This window comes from Pseudochaenichthys georgianus, chromosome 13 (genome assembly GCF_902827115.2).
Source record: "Pseudochaenichthys georgianus chromosome 13, fPseGeo1.2, whole genome shotgun sequence".
NCBI classification, from domain to species: Eukaryota; Metazoa; Chordata; class Actinopteri; order Perciformes; family Channichthyidae; genus Pseudochaenichthys; species Pseudochaenichthys georgianus.
The window spans coordinates 41,244,291-41,261,972 of NC_047515.1; the positions used below are offsets into that span (position 1 = coordinate 41,244,291).

Consider the following 17,682-nt stretch of genomic DNA (forward strand, 5'->3'; position numbering starts at 1 on the left):
CAAAGTATAAAGCCTCTGTCCTCTCTTCAGTCTCCACACTCGTACATCCTCAGTTTAGGGCATCCCTAATTCCCTTGGCTCTAGCATTGTCTTTTGTCTTTTAATCCACAAGATGCACCCTGACGTTTTTCTTACCTCATCACCTGACAGCCCTAAACCATCTCAGCACCTGTTCCGACTCCCCCAATCTGCTCTGCAGTTTCCTGCCCATCCCCTTAGCTGCATCTCATTGACTCAAAAGCAATTTCAGGAGTCACATTCCCACTACTTTTATTAATCTTTTATTTCAATTTTTGAAATTAGGATCTTCAGTACTTTGATTGGTAGATTGTCTTGTCTTCACGAGAGTTGGGGAGGTGTAAGTCCAGTATAGCCCTCACACTCCTATACTTTAATAGACCCTCTTGGGCATTTTGGGAGTGTTCTCTTTCCTTTAGTGTGTTGTATTGTGCGTGTAAGTGGTCTTCAAAGGCTATAATCCCAAACTTCCCTCCAAAGGGAGTTGACCAATCACAACAGAGCCGGCCAGCTAACCAATCAGAGCAGACTGGACTCTGGTTTCAGTATAAGAAAAATAAAGACCTTTCGAGCATTAAAGGCAAGGCAAGTTTATTTATATAGCACCTTTCAACACAAGGCAATTCAAGGTTGGACCCAGCATATTTATTTTTCAGCACTTAAATGTCTTATCTTATAGGCAATCTTTGTGCTTTTCAGAAAAACACTTGTAAATGTTATTTAGGAGAAGTTGTTTTGGCTTTGTGCACATCCTGAGCTTTATATGTCAGAACAATTTTAGCACATTTGATGGGCGGACACTGAATGTTGTGCTTTTATGGCTGTACGTGTTGTCTCTGACGGGTTGTCCCCCTCACTCTACGGCTGTCAGATTGAGCAGTGACAAACTCATTCATACAAAGTATGACAGGAAGCATCCTCTTGTTGGTGCTCATGGTGAAAGAACACTGTCAAACAAATAGATAGTTGCCCAAACAGATTGTCCATCTTGCAACAGCAGTTAGTGGGGTTATATGTTTTCAAGATATTTTTTTGTCATAGAAACACAAAACAAAAACCTTACAAAAGCTGGGATGTGGCCCTGCCCAGGGCCCTGCCTGCTTCCCTGCAAGAAGAAAAACGCCAGGGTTTCCCACACATATACCTCATTCACACCAACGGTGTTTCAGGGCCGGTTCGGAGCTGGAGCTTGAAAAGCACCGGGTTTTCCTGTTCACACCGCAGCGGAGCAGCCTCTTAGCTCCAGAATCCGGTTTGTTTCAAGCACCAACAATTTTTCCGCATACGTCACGCTTACGTCGAGGAGGGGGCAGGGGCAAGGGCGGGATCAACTCCTGAACAACAACAAAAAGCCCGCGTTTTATCCAGTTTGTACACAATGATGGAGAAACTTAACAAGCAGCAGTGGTCCACTGAAGAGACCAGCTACCTACTGGGAATCTGGTCTTCCGAAGAGGTACAGAGGAAGCTGGAGCACAATCGGCCATTGTTGTTGTTGTCAGTGTGCGCTGTGAGGGGTTTCCGCGCGGTTTGGCTTTATGAAGCAGGCACGCAAACGGTTACGTCATGACGCAAACGATGACGCAATGACGCAGCACCAGTCGGACTCTGGGCGGTGTGAAAAGAGCCGGAGCAAAACCGAAGAACCGGTTCTGAACCTGAAAATCTCTAGCACGGAGCTTGAACCAGAGTTGCGTTGGTGTGAATGAGGTAATAGACTACACTTGGGCGGGCCGCCCAGGTATATTAACGGCCGCCCCAAATACACTTGGGCGGCCGTTAATTACGTTACATAACATTTAGGGTTTTTTTGGGGGGTTTTCATCCGTGACCACGACGCCATCTGCGATCGATTAACTTGTGGACAATGATTCCTCGCTCTACACCTCCTGTACCCAGTCCCGGACTGGCCATCGGGAGGACCGGGGCATTTCCCGATGGCCTGGCCTGTTAAGTGGCCTGCCTCACACAGGGTGACTGGCTGTCTACATGATGTGGCCTGCCGACATGGCCACTGTCATACAGATCATAAATCAAAGCCCTTGATTGGTCTCTGTGTCATTCAAGCTTGGGATAACCTCAGCTCAGGTGAGGTAAAGGACTCTCTGAGTGTTTAGATAGTTAACTTAGTCTAAGTTCTCAGTGGGTCTCAAACGGTTTGGTCACCATTTATGTAAACACATATTTCCATTTGAGAGGGTAGTGATTAGTAAAAATGCATGAATAAAAATAAAAAGTTAACTAGATGAAAAAAGGTAAGATACACTTTTAAAACTTGTTGAGAACTAAAACTAGTCTTTGCTGCTGCCTCAAGAGAGAGGAGGAGGAGGAGAGAGGAGACAGGAGAGGCTGATTCAGGAGCACAGACACACTCACAACTATAAATGAACCACAAATAAATAAATAAACAAGTTTCAGTGTTTTTTCATATTGGAAATGGTATGTTATTGGTTATGGACATGATTTTATGATTATTTAAATGTATACAGTTCTGTTTCATATAGGTGTTCCCATAGATCTAGTCTCTTTATTTTCCCCTCAAAGTGCACCAGATTGATGCATTTAACTCCAAAAAATAAATAAAAATGAATGCCTCTGTCAGGTAAAATGAAGCTATTTAATACATTTACAATAAATATGAACTGTGAGGAATCATATTTTTATTAAAAAAGAGGATCTTATGGTTTTTCTAATTTAAGAAGGATTCTCATATTATAGATGAATAAAATAACATGAATAGCAGGTAGAAGATAGTAATCAAATTAGTCATAGTTATTATATTTGATCTCGGCTATCGGATTTGTTACGTAAGCATTTTCTATGAGAACTGTACTGTGGCCATTAAAGGAAAAACAGTGAAGCTAAAGAGCAGAGGAGAGCAGAGAGTAAAGGTAAAAAATTCCTTTTGTTCTGGGAAATCAATGATACTCTGGCTCCATGACGCACAGCTACCGATCCACAGAGAGTGTGTGTGTGTGTGTGTGTGTGTGTGTGTGTGTGTGTGTGTGTGTGTGTGTGTGTGTGTGTGTGTGTGTGTGTGTGTGTGTGTGTGTGTGTGTGTGTGTGTGTGTGTGTGTGTGTGTGTGTGTGTGTGTGTGTGTGTGTGTGTGTGTGTGTGTCAAATAAGTTCTCAGTTATTATACATGAAACTGAAAGCTTCATTCTGCCTACCTTTAAATATCTGCAGAAATCCAAAAACTGTAAAGGCTTGAGATATATACTGTCAATAGCCTGTGTGTGTACGTGTCAGTGTGTGTGTGTGTGTGTGTGTGTGTGTGTGTGTGTATTTCAACTTACGATCTAGTCCGTTGACGTAGCGAGTCGTAACTTCGCAGTGCCCCCACACCGCGCTGACGATGGGATACAGTCTCTTTCCTTTAAGTCCTCTGAACGCTACTCCCAGATATTGTCCGTCCACCATGAAGCTCAGCGTTCCCTCGTCCATATCCAGTATCACCATCAGCGAGTCGGGAAGCACGAAGGACTCGTCGGGCTCCAGGAAGCACGGGTACGTGGGCGCTGGCGTGGAAGCGGGGCGGTTCTTCCCGTCGTGGTAGAGTCTGTTTCTGCCCAGGTCCCAGCCCCAGGACTCGGAGTCCGCTCCCACCAGCGCCGTGTAGCCCACCGAGTGTAACGACGCGTCAGCGGAGGCCACGCCCACAACCGCGTGCGTCCCTCTCTGTCTGCACGGCCAGTGGACCCTCCAAACGTGAAGCCCCCGAGTGTAACCCACTTTCCCCCGGATACAGTCTGTGCTCTGAGCCACGGGGTGCCGGTGAAACGTCAGCTTGTCGTCCTCCTTCACGAAGACGTTGAGCGACCGGTCGTCCGGATTCCAGGAGTGATGGAGTTGCGTTTCCAGGCTGGCCGGCGGCATGTCGAGAAGTAAGTCGAGTCGCGGGGGCCGACAGAAGTCCGGACCCCGGAGTTCTCGACGTACCGGGCGATACGAGGGCTCCCCGCGAACATCCACTGACTTTATACTGCCAGAGATCTTCTGTCCCATGGCTGGGAGGAGGGGGTGTGAGGGACGGGGAGAGGGGGCGGATTGAGGGTGGTAATGGGGAGGGGGTTTTGGTTCCTGACGTTACCTCATAGGTGCAGTGGTAACACAGAGGGTCCGGGGTGGAAAGGTGCTTTAGGAAAACACGCCGTCTTTAGCGAGGGGGAACCACACGCCTGAAACACACACATTGAAAACGTTAACAACAACAACAACAACAAAGAGCAGGAAGGGGGGGGAATCACAATGTTTACAGTACTATTTAAATATGTTTGTTAGAATGCTTTAAAATATGACTCGGTCAAATCATTATTTGTTGCAGTTTCTCTTGTATTACAGAAGGCTATACCCACACCACGAAGGTCTGTTGTCTACAGTACTGAAGCAATTTAGCTAAACAAATAAACATTTGATGATGACATTTAAATTGGTCAAAACAACACGTTTGAAAAAGTCACCTTGGACTCTGGGAAAGTGGTTTTTCAGATGTTTTATGGACTGATTATTCCATCGCATAGAACAAACACTGCAATAGATTGGCAATGAAAATATTCGTTAGCTGCAGCCCTACTCTGCTCATAAAACTTGATGCACAAAAGACTTATGGATGCGCATCCAACACAGAGACAGCGTTACAAGTGCTGGCCGACAGCCAGAGCTGCAGGGGGGAGGAGGGGGGGGGGGGGGGAGGAGGGGGGGGGGGTGACAGGGGAGGAGAAATGAAGGATGAACCTATCTAGTATTATTTCTTATCTTCAGTTACCAGTCTGACGAGCACATATTTCGGTTGTTCTGTGTGTGGGAATGTGAACTTTTTCTAATACTTTCAGTCATTTCAACAGTCAACACTGGAGGCTAGAATAGTGGTTTTGCATTTTACAGCACAAAGGTCTCCTATTATGCTATTTCTACGCATATATTATGACTCAGATATATAGAAAAGGAATAAAAACATGTCTATGATGTGTTTTGCTCAAAATACCAAACAGATCATGCATTTTAGAAATCCCTCATATCCCTATATTTCAGGCCTGTTAGAGAACTGCAGATTCGGGGTCCTTCGGGCTTGAATGCCTGTATAGAAGACATCAACAAGTGCATTTTGCATGATAGGTCTCCTTTCACACAATATGAAATGAGACATACCAACTAGGACTAGGCCGTGTTGTTGTCTTGTTCCCCTGCAGACCATTTACAGGCACCCAAACCTACACACTACAGGAGAGGGGAACACCCCCCAAAAGCATAGCACCTAAGGGTTAGTGCCTTTAACACAAATTCCTCGAGCAACCCACCAATAATTAAATGTGAACACAGACACAGGGAGGATTTGCGCAAACTTGCTGCCGACGTCCTCAGAAAACAGTTTCGCTTCTTCACAAAGCAAAGTTTTGCAATTCTTGTTTTTCTAGGAGAAAATGTGACTCGCTAAAGCTTTCACAGCAAGTCAATATAAAGCTCTAATCTACTTTAAACCATGTTTCCGATACAACCGAGTGGAGAGAAGCTGCGCTGGACAGACTTTCCTCTCCCTATATGCACTCCAATGTTTCCCTCACTCCCCTATAGTTTCTCAGGAAGGTTCTCCACATGACTCCTCCAGGGAAAGTACAGAACATTAACTGGTAGTGACCCATGGGGAGAAGCTTTAATCACACACACACACAGATGCAGGTGTACTGTTAATACACTGGATTGGATCAAAGGACAAAAAACAAACTGCTAATTCCAACTTTGAAGTTAAAGAGGCAGAAAAAAAACATTGTTAACTTCATCTGTATTTATTATTAACTGTCCCCCCTTCATTCACACCACTTTCAGATTGACGTGATACTATAAAAGGCATGTCTTGTTTTAATTTCAATCCATGGAAAGATATGTTTTTATTCCGAGTAGTTCTGTGAGTCGATTAAATAAAAGAATCGCTTTATTCACAATTAATATCTGTGATAAACATGTATTCGATTCCTCTGCCTTTTCGCCGCCATTTAATTCACGGTAAACAAACGATGGATAACGGCAGGAAGTTCGGGTCAAACTTATTAATGCGATTACATTAGTAGATTTTAAACTTAAGATTAATTGCATATGTTATCAACCCTACATTTGAGCAAAGTACATGTATGGACAAACCAAGACATTACCTTACTTAGTACTCATATTCAAAGCGTACAAAGTCTGCACAACATAAGACAATGGTTCATGCATTTCAATAGACAGCCAAGCGTTGCATTATTTAAATCTCATCCGCCATATTTTAATTGACAAGGCATGAATTAATTATTTATTTTGCGTTTCTACAGTCGGTTTAAGAGTTAGAAAGTTATGAGTTGTGGAGATGCAAGGACGTGCCAGATAAGGAAAGAAAGTGTACAGCCAACAGCTTGATAAATGGGCAAGACTGACGACGACTCATTTACAGAACGCTTCCTCATAACCATAACTCGTAAAAAGTGACAAGCTGTTCATTTCCATATTAATTCATCCAAACCAGGCATGACGCACGAAGCCATTGTAATCACGGCGGCCATCAACCATCCAGTTGACATGTGCTAATGTGTGCAATATATAGGGATGTCACGAGACACAATACTTTTGGAACCGAGTCAATGCCAACATTTAGAGAAAGGGGCAAATTGTTTCCGTCTTTATTACGCAGGAAAAGAAAGTGTTCGAATATGGGCTTTTAAAAGATTGGTTTTGGTGTGAAACTTAAATAAATACAGACGTTTTCAAACGCATAATGAAATGGATATTCGAGAGGGAATTAAGACTTGTTTAACTTCGCAACAGAAGCTAGTATGCCTATGGTTAATAGGTGTATTCTTCTACACATGACTTTTTCTAGTATTGCGACAGACATTCAATATGCCTGACAAAAAACAGGCCCTCGCTACTCGTGCTTTTAGCTGGGAATTCCTCAAGTGCTAACCGTCAGTGGGGAACAGTGGGCCAAAGACCTGGAGATGATTTATGGGAATCAGAAGGAACAGAGAGAAAGATATGTCATGTTTGCTTCCGATTAATTTCCAATATGCACAGCGCCATACCAGTGTTTCCGCCAACGGAGCCCCCCGCACCCCCCCCGCACCCCCCCTGAAATTCAAGGTGTTAAAAAAAATTAAAAAATTGCAACTAATCGATATCTACCGTCACTTTTCACATTGAACATGATCTCTTATTAAATAAACTAAACGCTTTCATTTTAAGTTGTGAGTGTAGTGTTTTTGTCCCTAAGAAACACTGATGCACTAATCAATAACAATAATCCACAGCTCCAGAGGATTTAAAAAAAAGATATACCCCCGGCTCCGTTGTGATTGGTCAACCAGCTTAGAGATGTCACGTACAATGTGTTGGAGCGCTAGCCAATAGAAGCACAAGTGTTACATAGTGATGCATTTAAGAAAGGCAGGTGTGTAGGAGGCGTGTGGCGCAGTGGATAGAGCCTTGTGTTGGGATCAGAGGGTCACAGGTTCAAACCCCACGGCAGTCAGCATGTCGTTGTGTCCCTGGGCAAGACACCTCACCCCAAATTGCTGTTACATGTTAATGTATTTTGTAAATTGTTCCAATTTAACAAAAAAAAGTATGCATGCTTCTTAGTCAACTTTAAGCTGTCTTTGACTCTTTTCTTGCTGTAACAAAACCCCTCTGTTGGAGAATAAAGGTATGAATAGGGCCTATTTAACGTGTGCTTGCCTCTTATGCTGAAATTATGTAAAAAGGAGGTAACTTCTAATCCCCAGTGTCTGAGTCTATTATTGCTTGAGCATTTTAAATGGCTTATTAGGCTCGTCATTGGTAGCACTGGTCATATGCAATAGTTTCCCTGAGGACATCAGACGCCTCACACTTGTCTGTCTGAGTACCAGGGGCTCAAGTATCACAGCAGTACTTCAATAGCAATTAATTGAGTTTAACCAAGGGGAGAAAATGTAATCATCACCTTCTTGTCCATCCAGCAGTCTATAAAACAGTACCCAGTTCAAATGTTCTTTGTGTGCCAAGTCCAGGCAGTGATTTGGGATTCAAGCCAGAGGGTGTTTTGGAGACAGACAGAAAGCCACAGAAGTGCTGCTGTCAGCCTCTCCATGCGAACCCTTTGGGGATATTCAATGTCATCCACATGGAAATGCTGACATCAAACAGCCACTTCCAGCTGGTGAATATAAAACTTCAAATCAACTTCGCCACAGTGCTTGACCACCAGTACTGTGTGTGTGTGACATCTTGAGGAAAATGGCAGGAGACGTAGCGACAAGAAGAAAAAAAGGGGACATACTGCTGGTTTCACACCAACAGGAACCCATCGATATGAGCATGTGTTTGCAACAGGGGGTGAGGATGAGGAAGAAGCTGGGCTAATGTGAAAAAGGAGGGAATAGAAAGCTGACGGAAGAAGGTCCAGACTTGGAGAGGAGCAGTGGACGATGTGCGACTGATTTGGCAAAAAGCGTAAGATTAAAAAGGAGAAATTCAATAGCGGCAAGTATTTCCAAATATAAACTTAAGGCAAGGTTATTTATATAGCACCTTTCAACACAAGGCAATTCAAGGTGCTTTACAAAAATGAAGGACATTCAGACAAAGGCATTTAAAAACCGTAAAAGATAAAAGAAAAAATACATGAATATAAAGCACATGAATAAAAAGTTAGTACACCCTGTCTCCGTTACGCCCAAGTAGGGTAGGTAATTCACTTCAGAAACACTTTGTTATATTCCATGGAATGCTCTTAACATCCCGATAGCAATGAATATATTAAATGCTTTGACAATAAATAGATATTTCATCTGTGGAAGCCGTGGCGCTGTAAAAAGCACGACCAATCATCTGAGCCGGCTAAAGTAGCTGGATGGCCTACCTGCCTGTCAGCCTTCCATCGGGGCACACACTTATCTCGTGCCCTCATTGGTCATGTGCGCGTTCATGTGTGTTGGAGGAGGGGCTCTGTGAGGAAGTGGTAGATTTGTTTCGGTTGTGTATTTTCAAATTCTAGCGCACTAGAGCTGCTTTCTCCGTTCTTACCTAGCCCACCTTTAACACAAAAAGTGAGGAAATCTGTGTTTGGTAGATTATTTTCTTTGTTGTAACAATGCTTCTTGGCACATTGAGGGGATGTTAATGGGGGCCATCACCCCGCATACTCCACTCAGCAGCTCATCCCACAAACGCATCTTCCTCACAAATGTGGCACCATTTGAAAGGTAAATAAACAGGCTTTCCAACGGTATAAGATTTATTGCCAAGAAGCATCGTTACAACAAAGAAATCATCTACCAAACACAGATGTTCTTACTTTGTGTGTTAAGTTTATATTTGCCCCTAAACATAGAAATATGCAAACCGGAAAAAATGGTGCGAGTACATTTGATGACCTTCCCTTTTTCTCAAGGCTCCAAAAAACTAAAAAAGGAGCACTTGTTCTCCTTGGGGATTTAAAGTCAGACGCCTTTTCAGAATAAGGACGCCAAATGTAGTGGAAGGGATTATCCTGTTCCGAATACAGCGAGTACAAACCAAGAACTATCTCTGCCTTATCTCTTACACTTCCTTTAAAAAGGTCGAGAGATGTTCTTCCGCTGTGGGCGTAACGGAGACGGGGTGCACGGAGGAGTCGGGATGGTTTTAAGTAGCGACTCGACCAGAATCCACGACACACACTCGTTATCTTTGAGCAGAGAGGCGGTGAGATGAAGAAGGCCGCTGGTAGCGTGACAGCCATTGTTAGCATATCAAACATGCACAGCTAGTCTCAACACGAGCAAACTCCCCCCAACACTAAGACACAGGGACTTTGAAGACACACACACACACACACACACACACACACACACACACACACACACACACACACACACACACTTATCAGGACATCGGAGTTGTACATTCAGCTGGGGGCAATGACGACATGAGCGTGGACACAAACTCTCCCTTGGCAAGTCGTTTTCAAACCATTACAGGAGTGGGTTTTTAAACGACAGCTGAAGACACATCTTTTTAGATTTGCAATACCCCACTTTTAATGTTCTTATAGTCTTTATTATTTACCTACATTTATATTGCTTTATAGGTCTTCATTTTGTATTTCTGTTGAACTTATGTTCACTTTGTTTTATATTGTTGCATCGAGTCGTCTTGTGTCATCAGAGAGAAACCATTATTTATTGTATCATCCATCTGACCTCCTTGTGTCTATTAACCTGATCACATATTATATTTTGCTGCATGTACCTTTTTAAAGTTCTTAAATAATCTCAGTGGAATTTCTTGTTTGTTTTTAACTTGTGATGTGTCATTTTGTAAAACACTTTGAGCTGCGTGTGTTGTATGAAAAGCGCTGGATAAATAAAGCTATATTATTATACATGGACAGAGTTTGCAGAAGGCAACTCTTGCGTATATAATGTGGCAGGGATGACGTATTTTTGTTAGTATCACACAGGCTCGCTCGGCCAAAAAGCCAATGGGTTATTCCTGCTACACTTTGGAATAATGCAGAAACACATGATGCTTAAAGGTCCCACGGCCATTTCTACTGATCATAGTTCCATTGTTGAGGTCGACTAGAATAGATTTACATTGATCAATGTTCCAAACTCACATTGGTTTCTCACAGCATCTCTGTATAGTGTGTGTATTCACTCTCTGTCCTACACGGCTTGTTGGAGCTCCTGCCCCCCCCCTATGAGTCCAGTGGCCGTCTGCGAGACAGCAAGACACAGCGAAACCACCCCGAACACACACACACACACACACACGGCCTGGCTGGGAGTTTGTGTGTGTGCGCTCACACACCGACTCACAGCCTCGCCGCGTCCCGCCGTCTTGGGAGGAGAAATCGGCGGAGCTGCAGCTGAGAAAAGATTGAGTGTGTGTGCGGAGAATTAGTGCAGACTAATTTCTGTTTTTTGGGACTCATTCCTGCACCAAGTGACCAACCAGCGAGACTTTGACAATACCTCCTCATGTAATGCTCCCTAGTCTGAAAATAGCACTCGTTCTGCAGAGTGCACTACTTGTTGTGATAGGAATTCATAAACATAAAAAGGAAAATAACAACAAGTGATGGAATAATATGTTGAAAGAAATAAGTATTTAGTAGGGATGTAACGATACCAAAAACTCACGGTACGGTAATACTTCTTTATTTTTCAATATCGCGATAAATAACGTACTGTGGACTTGTTATCGCGATATTGAAAAATAAAGAAAATATTTTTGAAAACGATTTTTTTTTACTTGAAAAAAAGTTATTTATTCAATAATAAATCTGATTCGTACAGCATTTTAGTAGGATAGTAGTATTCTAAAGTGTCAACAAGTTTCACTTTAGTTTTTCAAGTAACTCAACTCTCACTCACTCGGCGTCATCAAGGTTATCTTTTAGGGATATGAGCACGTCCACATTTCCAGGTAGAAGCTGGGATGTTTGGGCGTTTGCAAAATCCCCTGCTGTGGAGAAAACTCTCTCGCTTGGTGCTGATGTTGCTGGGACAGAGAGATATGCGTTGCCATGGGTGACAGCAGTGGGTCAAACGGTGCATTGTCTCTCCACCACTTCAAAAACAACACAGTTGTTGCCAAGAAGGTGAGGCTTATTGACAGAGATATAAATATACTGTTGGTACTCGTCAATGTCTCTAGGTGTGTACATGTAGCCCTGTACATATGATGTCCTTTTGTGTTCCGTTTTATGTTCATGTTGTAACCTACTTGCTGCCATGTTGGACAGGTCTCCCTTGAAAAACAGATCGATGATTAACCTGGTTAAATAAAGGTTTAAAGAAATAAAAATCGCGATAGATTTTGTCAGTCTCACGACGGTATCAAGACATTTATTTATCGCGATATTCGATATATCGTTACATCGCTAGTATTTAGGGATTGTTGTGAAGATAGCAGTAGTGAGGGGAGGGCAGCTGGAGTAGAATATAACATTAATAGTGACTAAATCTTAAATGAAGCGATGCTATACATTTCAAGTGCAGCTGTTGCCTTTCCTTAGGATTCCTTAGCACTAAAACAAGAGCATGGTCATCTTTTTAACTGCTGATTCGTATTCTGAGCACATAACGAGACTCTGAGGGATTTTAGTTTCACAGTTGTGTGAAAAGGTTTTTTTTTTTTTTCTTTGCAAGTTCTTTTACCACAAACACAGCCAGCCAATTACTCACTTATTTCCCAGGAGGTATATGCGCGGTTTTATAGTTGTTATGAAAGCAACTTTTAACAGGAGGTCTTGAAGTTAAGGGGACACACAGATTGTATCAGTCAGCTGTTGTTTGCATCTACTCTTAAAGCTGGGATTGTAGGTTGTACCTGCCAGGGTTTCCGCTAGGATTTTTTCTCGCCGGTCAAATGTCCGAACAGAATTTATTTTACCGGACAAATTTGTAACTTACCGTGTTTCAATAATAATAATAATAAGAATTGTGTAGCAGAGTTTCCGTTAGCAGGTAATCACCGAACTACGACCGGATATGATGTTTAAAACTCAGTTACTGGGGCTCAATTTTATATTGCTTCAGTTTATAATCGTAACAGATCGAAACATTCAGATTCATTTTTCAATAAATGATTCCACAAACATTATATTCAAAGAAACTACTCGTCGTAGATGAAGTACATTATTCAAAAGTTTACATTAACTTTGAATAATAACACCTCTCTCCCTCCCCCTCCCCCTCTCTCTCTCCCTCTCTCTCTCCCTCATGCAGCTCGCTAAACAGTGGGCGGGGCTTCAGGTGATTATGCAGCAGTTGATCCGATCTCTCTCTCGCGTCCGGTTATACTTCACTCACGTTTATGTCCATATCGATCAGATCCAGCTCTCCTGATCGGCCTTCATAGAGAGCACCGATCAAACTATTAAGAGTGAATATCGGCCGATAATAACCGGCGGCCGATCGATCGGAGCCTCGGACATTTTGACCGGCAGATTTTGAATTTACCGGTTCTTATTCGATTTTACCAGCTAAAAAACGGTAATTACCGGCTAACGGAAACCCTGGTACCTGCTGATCGTGATGAAATATTGGCCGTCAATCCAAAGCTGTGACACAGGTCCTCTGACTAAGAAGAGCTAATGACACGTCTCGGCTTGCATCCTCACAGCGGGATGATTCATCCTCACACCATCTGACAAGCCTTAAATGCTGTCTATTGTCTGACTCATGCGGCCACTGAGATGCTGTCAGACCCATCTCACACATCGGGACATGTCGTGAAAAAGGAAGATTGTTTTTAGTGGTAGTTGTGAGGTCCAAAGCAATCGGAGAGAACTGGACCCGGAGAGGACGAGATATGGCGGACTTCATTCCTATTCTTGGTCACAATATATGTTTCCATCTTGAAGACCTGATCCCATTTGCTTTCTCTGACATTTGACATTTGTCTGTAAAGTAAACCCAATCTGTGAAAACACCGATTAAAGTAGCGTCGCATTCGAGTGTCTTTAGGGCATCAGTAAAAAACTACATCGTGCTTTAAATCACTCGTAGCATCACCTTTTTTGTTGGTGCTCATTTGACCTATGACTATTACTTTGAATGATACTGAACACTGCTATTCACATTCGCTCCATTCATCTTATACAAGGACATTTAATTTAGTTTTAAGGAAGTTTGACAAAAGAAAGCCATGTTGTTTGTTTTCAGTCAGCGATTAGTCCTAGACCCTGAAGCTTACCAAGGTCGCGTTCACACCAGCCTTGTATCGTCCGGTTTGATCGAACCCCGGTGCGTTTCGCCGCTTGGTGCGGTTCGTTTGGGTCGGTGTGAACGCAGTCCGAGACCTCTGAAGTGAACTAAACAACCGGACTCTGGTCTGGACAAATGCAGTGAATAAGTCCAACAAAGTCTTTGAGGGAAAGGAAACCCAAGATAACACAGCGACTAAAGTGGCCCGAGAGAAGAAGAGAAGAGGCGTCTCACCATGAAAGCATTTCCCAGAACAGTCTCTCTCGCACAGAAACGTGAACGAGCAAAGACGGCAACAAAGTAGAAGAGGGGGAATACTCGCTCCTCAGTCTCAAGTCCTGAATGAGGTCAGTACACAGTCAGCCAGACGAGTGTGGGACGGGGCCGAGACAGACAAAACGAGAGTGTGTGTGTGTGTGTGTGTGTGTGTGTCAGTAAGTTCGGTGAGTTCCTGCTTGTGACGTGAAGGAAAACAGCCTGGCTCCAGTTCCCAGCTCAGGCAGGAAAACAGCTGCTGAAGGGAGGAGGGGAGAGAGGGAGAAGGGAAGAGAGGGAGAAGGGGAGAAGGGGAGAAGAGGGAGAAGAGGGAGAAGAGGGAGGGCTCAAAGTGTTTCCCCGAGCAGGACAAAACCACCCCCCCCCTCTCTCTCTCTCTCTCTCTCTCAGATGCACCGACTGAACGCCTCCAGTAGACGGTGGAAAGAAATTTGGACACACACACACGGTACTACCACATTCGCAGATGAACAGCTCATTTCCACTTTGAAACCAAAAGGAAGGCAAGATGTTGCAGAAAGCAGACCTTTAGATGTTTCTCTTTGTTGCCAACAAACCTTTTTTGTAACACCAGTAACTCACGTTCCACCTATTCTCCTTTCGACACAGACCCCGTCTACAGTTAGATCTGAATTATCTTATTACAAAAAAATCGTTGGAATTGCAATGTGATTTATGATATTACAAGGAATGGTAATTTGTTATTAAGAGGATCAAGTCTGTACTGTTTGTGGACAGGACTATCCTGCAGTTCAACAATACTAATACACTGCATTCATTAAGATATTTATCTATATGTGACCTGCTCTATCGAAACCAGTCGCATTGACCCGAAGACACATTTTGAGTTGTATACACTGCTGGAAAGAGGAGATTCCGAGCTTTCTAATGATATCAGGATTGTTTTTGTTCTCCAAATATTAAGCAAAATATGTCACATTATATAATGACTGTCACGAGTCATCACTTTGAGAGAAAGGCCTTCAAAGTTTCCTCTTCTCTGGAATCCATCGATCTGATTGGTTATTAGCAAATGATCAAAGTAGTACGGAGGGAAAATATTTTCGTTTGGATTACTGGTCTGGGGGAAGCTCGCGAGTGTGTGTGTGTGTGTGTGTGTGTGTGTGTGTGTGTGTGTGTGTGTGTGTGTGTGTGTGTGTGTGTGTGTGTTTCCCGGGGAAAACCCTCACGAGAAACACCGGCTGTTGTTGTGCCTGCTGTGACGTCAAGTTACTCCGTTCACCGCTTGTAATTATGCCGAAGCTTCAAAGTTGTATTTATCATCTGAATTTGCCGAAACAAGTTTAATATTCTGAAAGCCAAGACTTTGTTTATTTGAAACCAGATGAAAACAAACTGTAACGGACCCTGCCGTGTTATCCATGATCACTATACGCCTTGCATTCATAATGTCAGCCGGAGGGAGGGGGGGCGGCGCTGCGGAACAGCAGAGTGCGAGTGAGAGCTGTCTTCGTCCCTTCACAAGCTTCAAACATGTATTCATCGTGTGATTTTGGAAATAAAAGTTTCATATTCTGAAAGCCAAGACTTTGTTTATTTAAAAACAAACAAAACACCCGAACCCCGAAAACTATTTATTTACACAAATCCACGTTTATTTTGAAATGAGCCGTAGCGACCTCCGACTGATTTCGATAGAGCGGGTCACGTATTGTACCTTCACTAAGTATTGCACTTTCTGAAATTCAGATATTGCACAGATCAAATTAAACCTTTGATAAACATTTGCCTCATTTTGTTATCTATATTTGATACTATTCAATATATTCATTTCAAGTGCGTTGTTTTCACTATGTTTGTTTCTTGAAAAGTACTACTAATGTATTATTATTATTATAGTTATATGGATTGGCATGAAGGCATTTCCATTTGTATTTTTGTTACATCTTTTGTATGCGCCAATTCAACCCATGACTACCCAATTATATGGTACTAAACGCTGAATGCACATTTGCTATATCTATCTCGAGAACATTGGCTTTGGCTTTGAGGATGTGGTACAGCTAAAAGCTAAACTTTGCAGCCCGTGATTCAGCCTTTTCATGTTTGTTTTTTTAAAGACTAGCAAACTGCTGCCAAACTGGTGACTCTGAGGCTTACGAAAACACTCTTTGGACGGATAAATAATTAAGACAAATATTGACATTTCCGCGATTCTCCTTTGGCTATTTTTTACCAAAGCATATTTTTTTCCCCCCCATTGAAATGAAACAGTGCCAACGTCTGTCTTAAAATGCCACTAGTAGGGCAAAACATGTATAGTCTCCTCCTGAGGGTGGAACAAAAGGAAAAAGGTCAACAAAAATGAAACATATCTTCTGTTCTGCTTTTGACTTGAGCATCGAATATGTTCTGGGTTAGATTTAAGCCAGTTGTCCCACAAGAATATTTAAATGTGGCTATTTGAAATCAATATTCAATAAGCTGGGTTATCATACATTACCCCACCCTAACCTTCCTTCTTGTCCCATCTCCTTGCTTCTGATACCATCCCCCGCTCACTACCTACGTCTCCCTCCCTCTCATCTTTCTCCCCTGGGAGACGAGAAAGCCCTCCTCTCACTTGTAACCCTCTCAGCAAACAGCATTCCTCTCTTCCCTCTAAGAGAGCGTTGTATGCAGAGTTCTGTATACATTAACACAACGTGACTTGGTTTAAAGTAACAGGAAATCCACACTGGAGCTTTTTCACTGTTAAACAAAATGCACACACCACATTCATAACGCATCCAGATACACCCACCCACGCTGAAGGCTGCTGCAGAACGGCCTTGTTTTTACGTGGTCCGGTGTATTGATACAAGAGCAGCAGGATGCACAGTGACCTCAAGTAGGGCCAGGTGTACACTCCATAGGCATTCATGCGTTTGTACAATCTTTGGTGCACAAGTCTTCACAAAGAGGCAGAAAAAAAAAACATGTATTTTCTGATCAACTGCAAAGCAAAGCGCTTGAAAGGCAGTTGATTGCAGGGACTAAAGATTTGGGAAGCGTGCCGTAAAGCAGCATGCATTCAGTGCTGACGGGTGTGTGTGGGCCTACCAAGAAGAACTAAGCATCGCAAGGGCTTCCTACAAAAAGCAATGGGATTTTTACATCGTGGATCATTGCAGAAAATAAGATTGATACTTGCAAGTTTTGTTCAGCAGGATAATCTCAACACAACGTTACGATTTTTGAAGAATAGATACAATCACCAGAAGTAAAAAGCCAACGCTAGGCTATAAACAAACTGAAGCACGTCTGCATATCAACAAAGCTGTGGGTTGCTAACGAGCGGCGTGATGACGACTGGTAGTCTGTCATTAAGTCACTTTCTTCGGAAATACGCATGTGGGATTTTAAACAAAAAGTAGCCATGTCTTCAGCTTGTTTTAACCAGACCTTATTTCTGGGCTTTGAACCAAAAACGCATTCTAAAAAACCGTTGACTTCAAGACGAGGGAACTGCTGACTCATTGCCGTGTTAAAGAATCATTCTGCTCCCCTCTCTCTAGGGCGATAAAGACGCGTCCAGATAAATAATGCATACAGGGATAAACAGTAAGTGAAGGGTGGATACTCAAAACTAATGAAGAGGACTGCTACTGTGCCTCGATTGAAATTAGGAGCATAAACCATACACACTACATTTAGATTAAAAACCTTAAAGCCATTCTT

At 42.9% G+C, this 17,682-nt stretch overlaps 1 protein-coding gene across 2 annotated transcripts in view; it reads right to left on the reverse strand.

The window, feature by feature from the left end:
• Nucleotides 1–17,682, reverse strand: part of LOC117457444 (SPRY domain-containing SOCS box protein 4-like) — a 65,113-nt gene that overhangs the window by 20,295 nt on the left and 27,136 nt on the right. Inside the window, exons 1-2 of one of the 2 annotated variants that reach the window (XM_034097544.1) lie at nt 13,960–14,047; nt 3,316–4,197 (exon numbers count right to left, since the gene is read on the reverse strand). In XM_034097544.1, the coding sequence (XP_033953435.1) occupies nt 3,316–4,024 (709 nt within the window). In that variant the 5' untranslated portion in view covers nt 4,025–4,197; nt 13,960–14,047. Of the gene's footprint in view, nt 1–3,315; nt 4,198–13,959; nt 14,048–17,682 lie in introns of those variants that run through there. The other variant, XM_034097543.2, reaches the window with a different exon arrangement.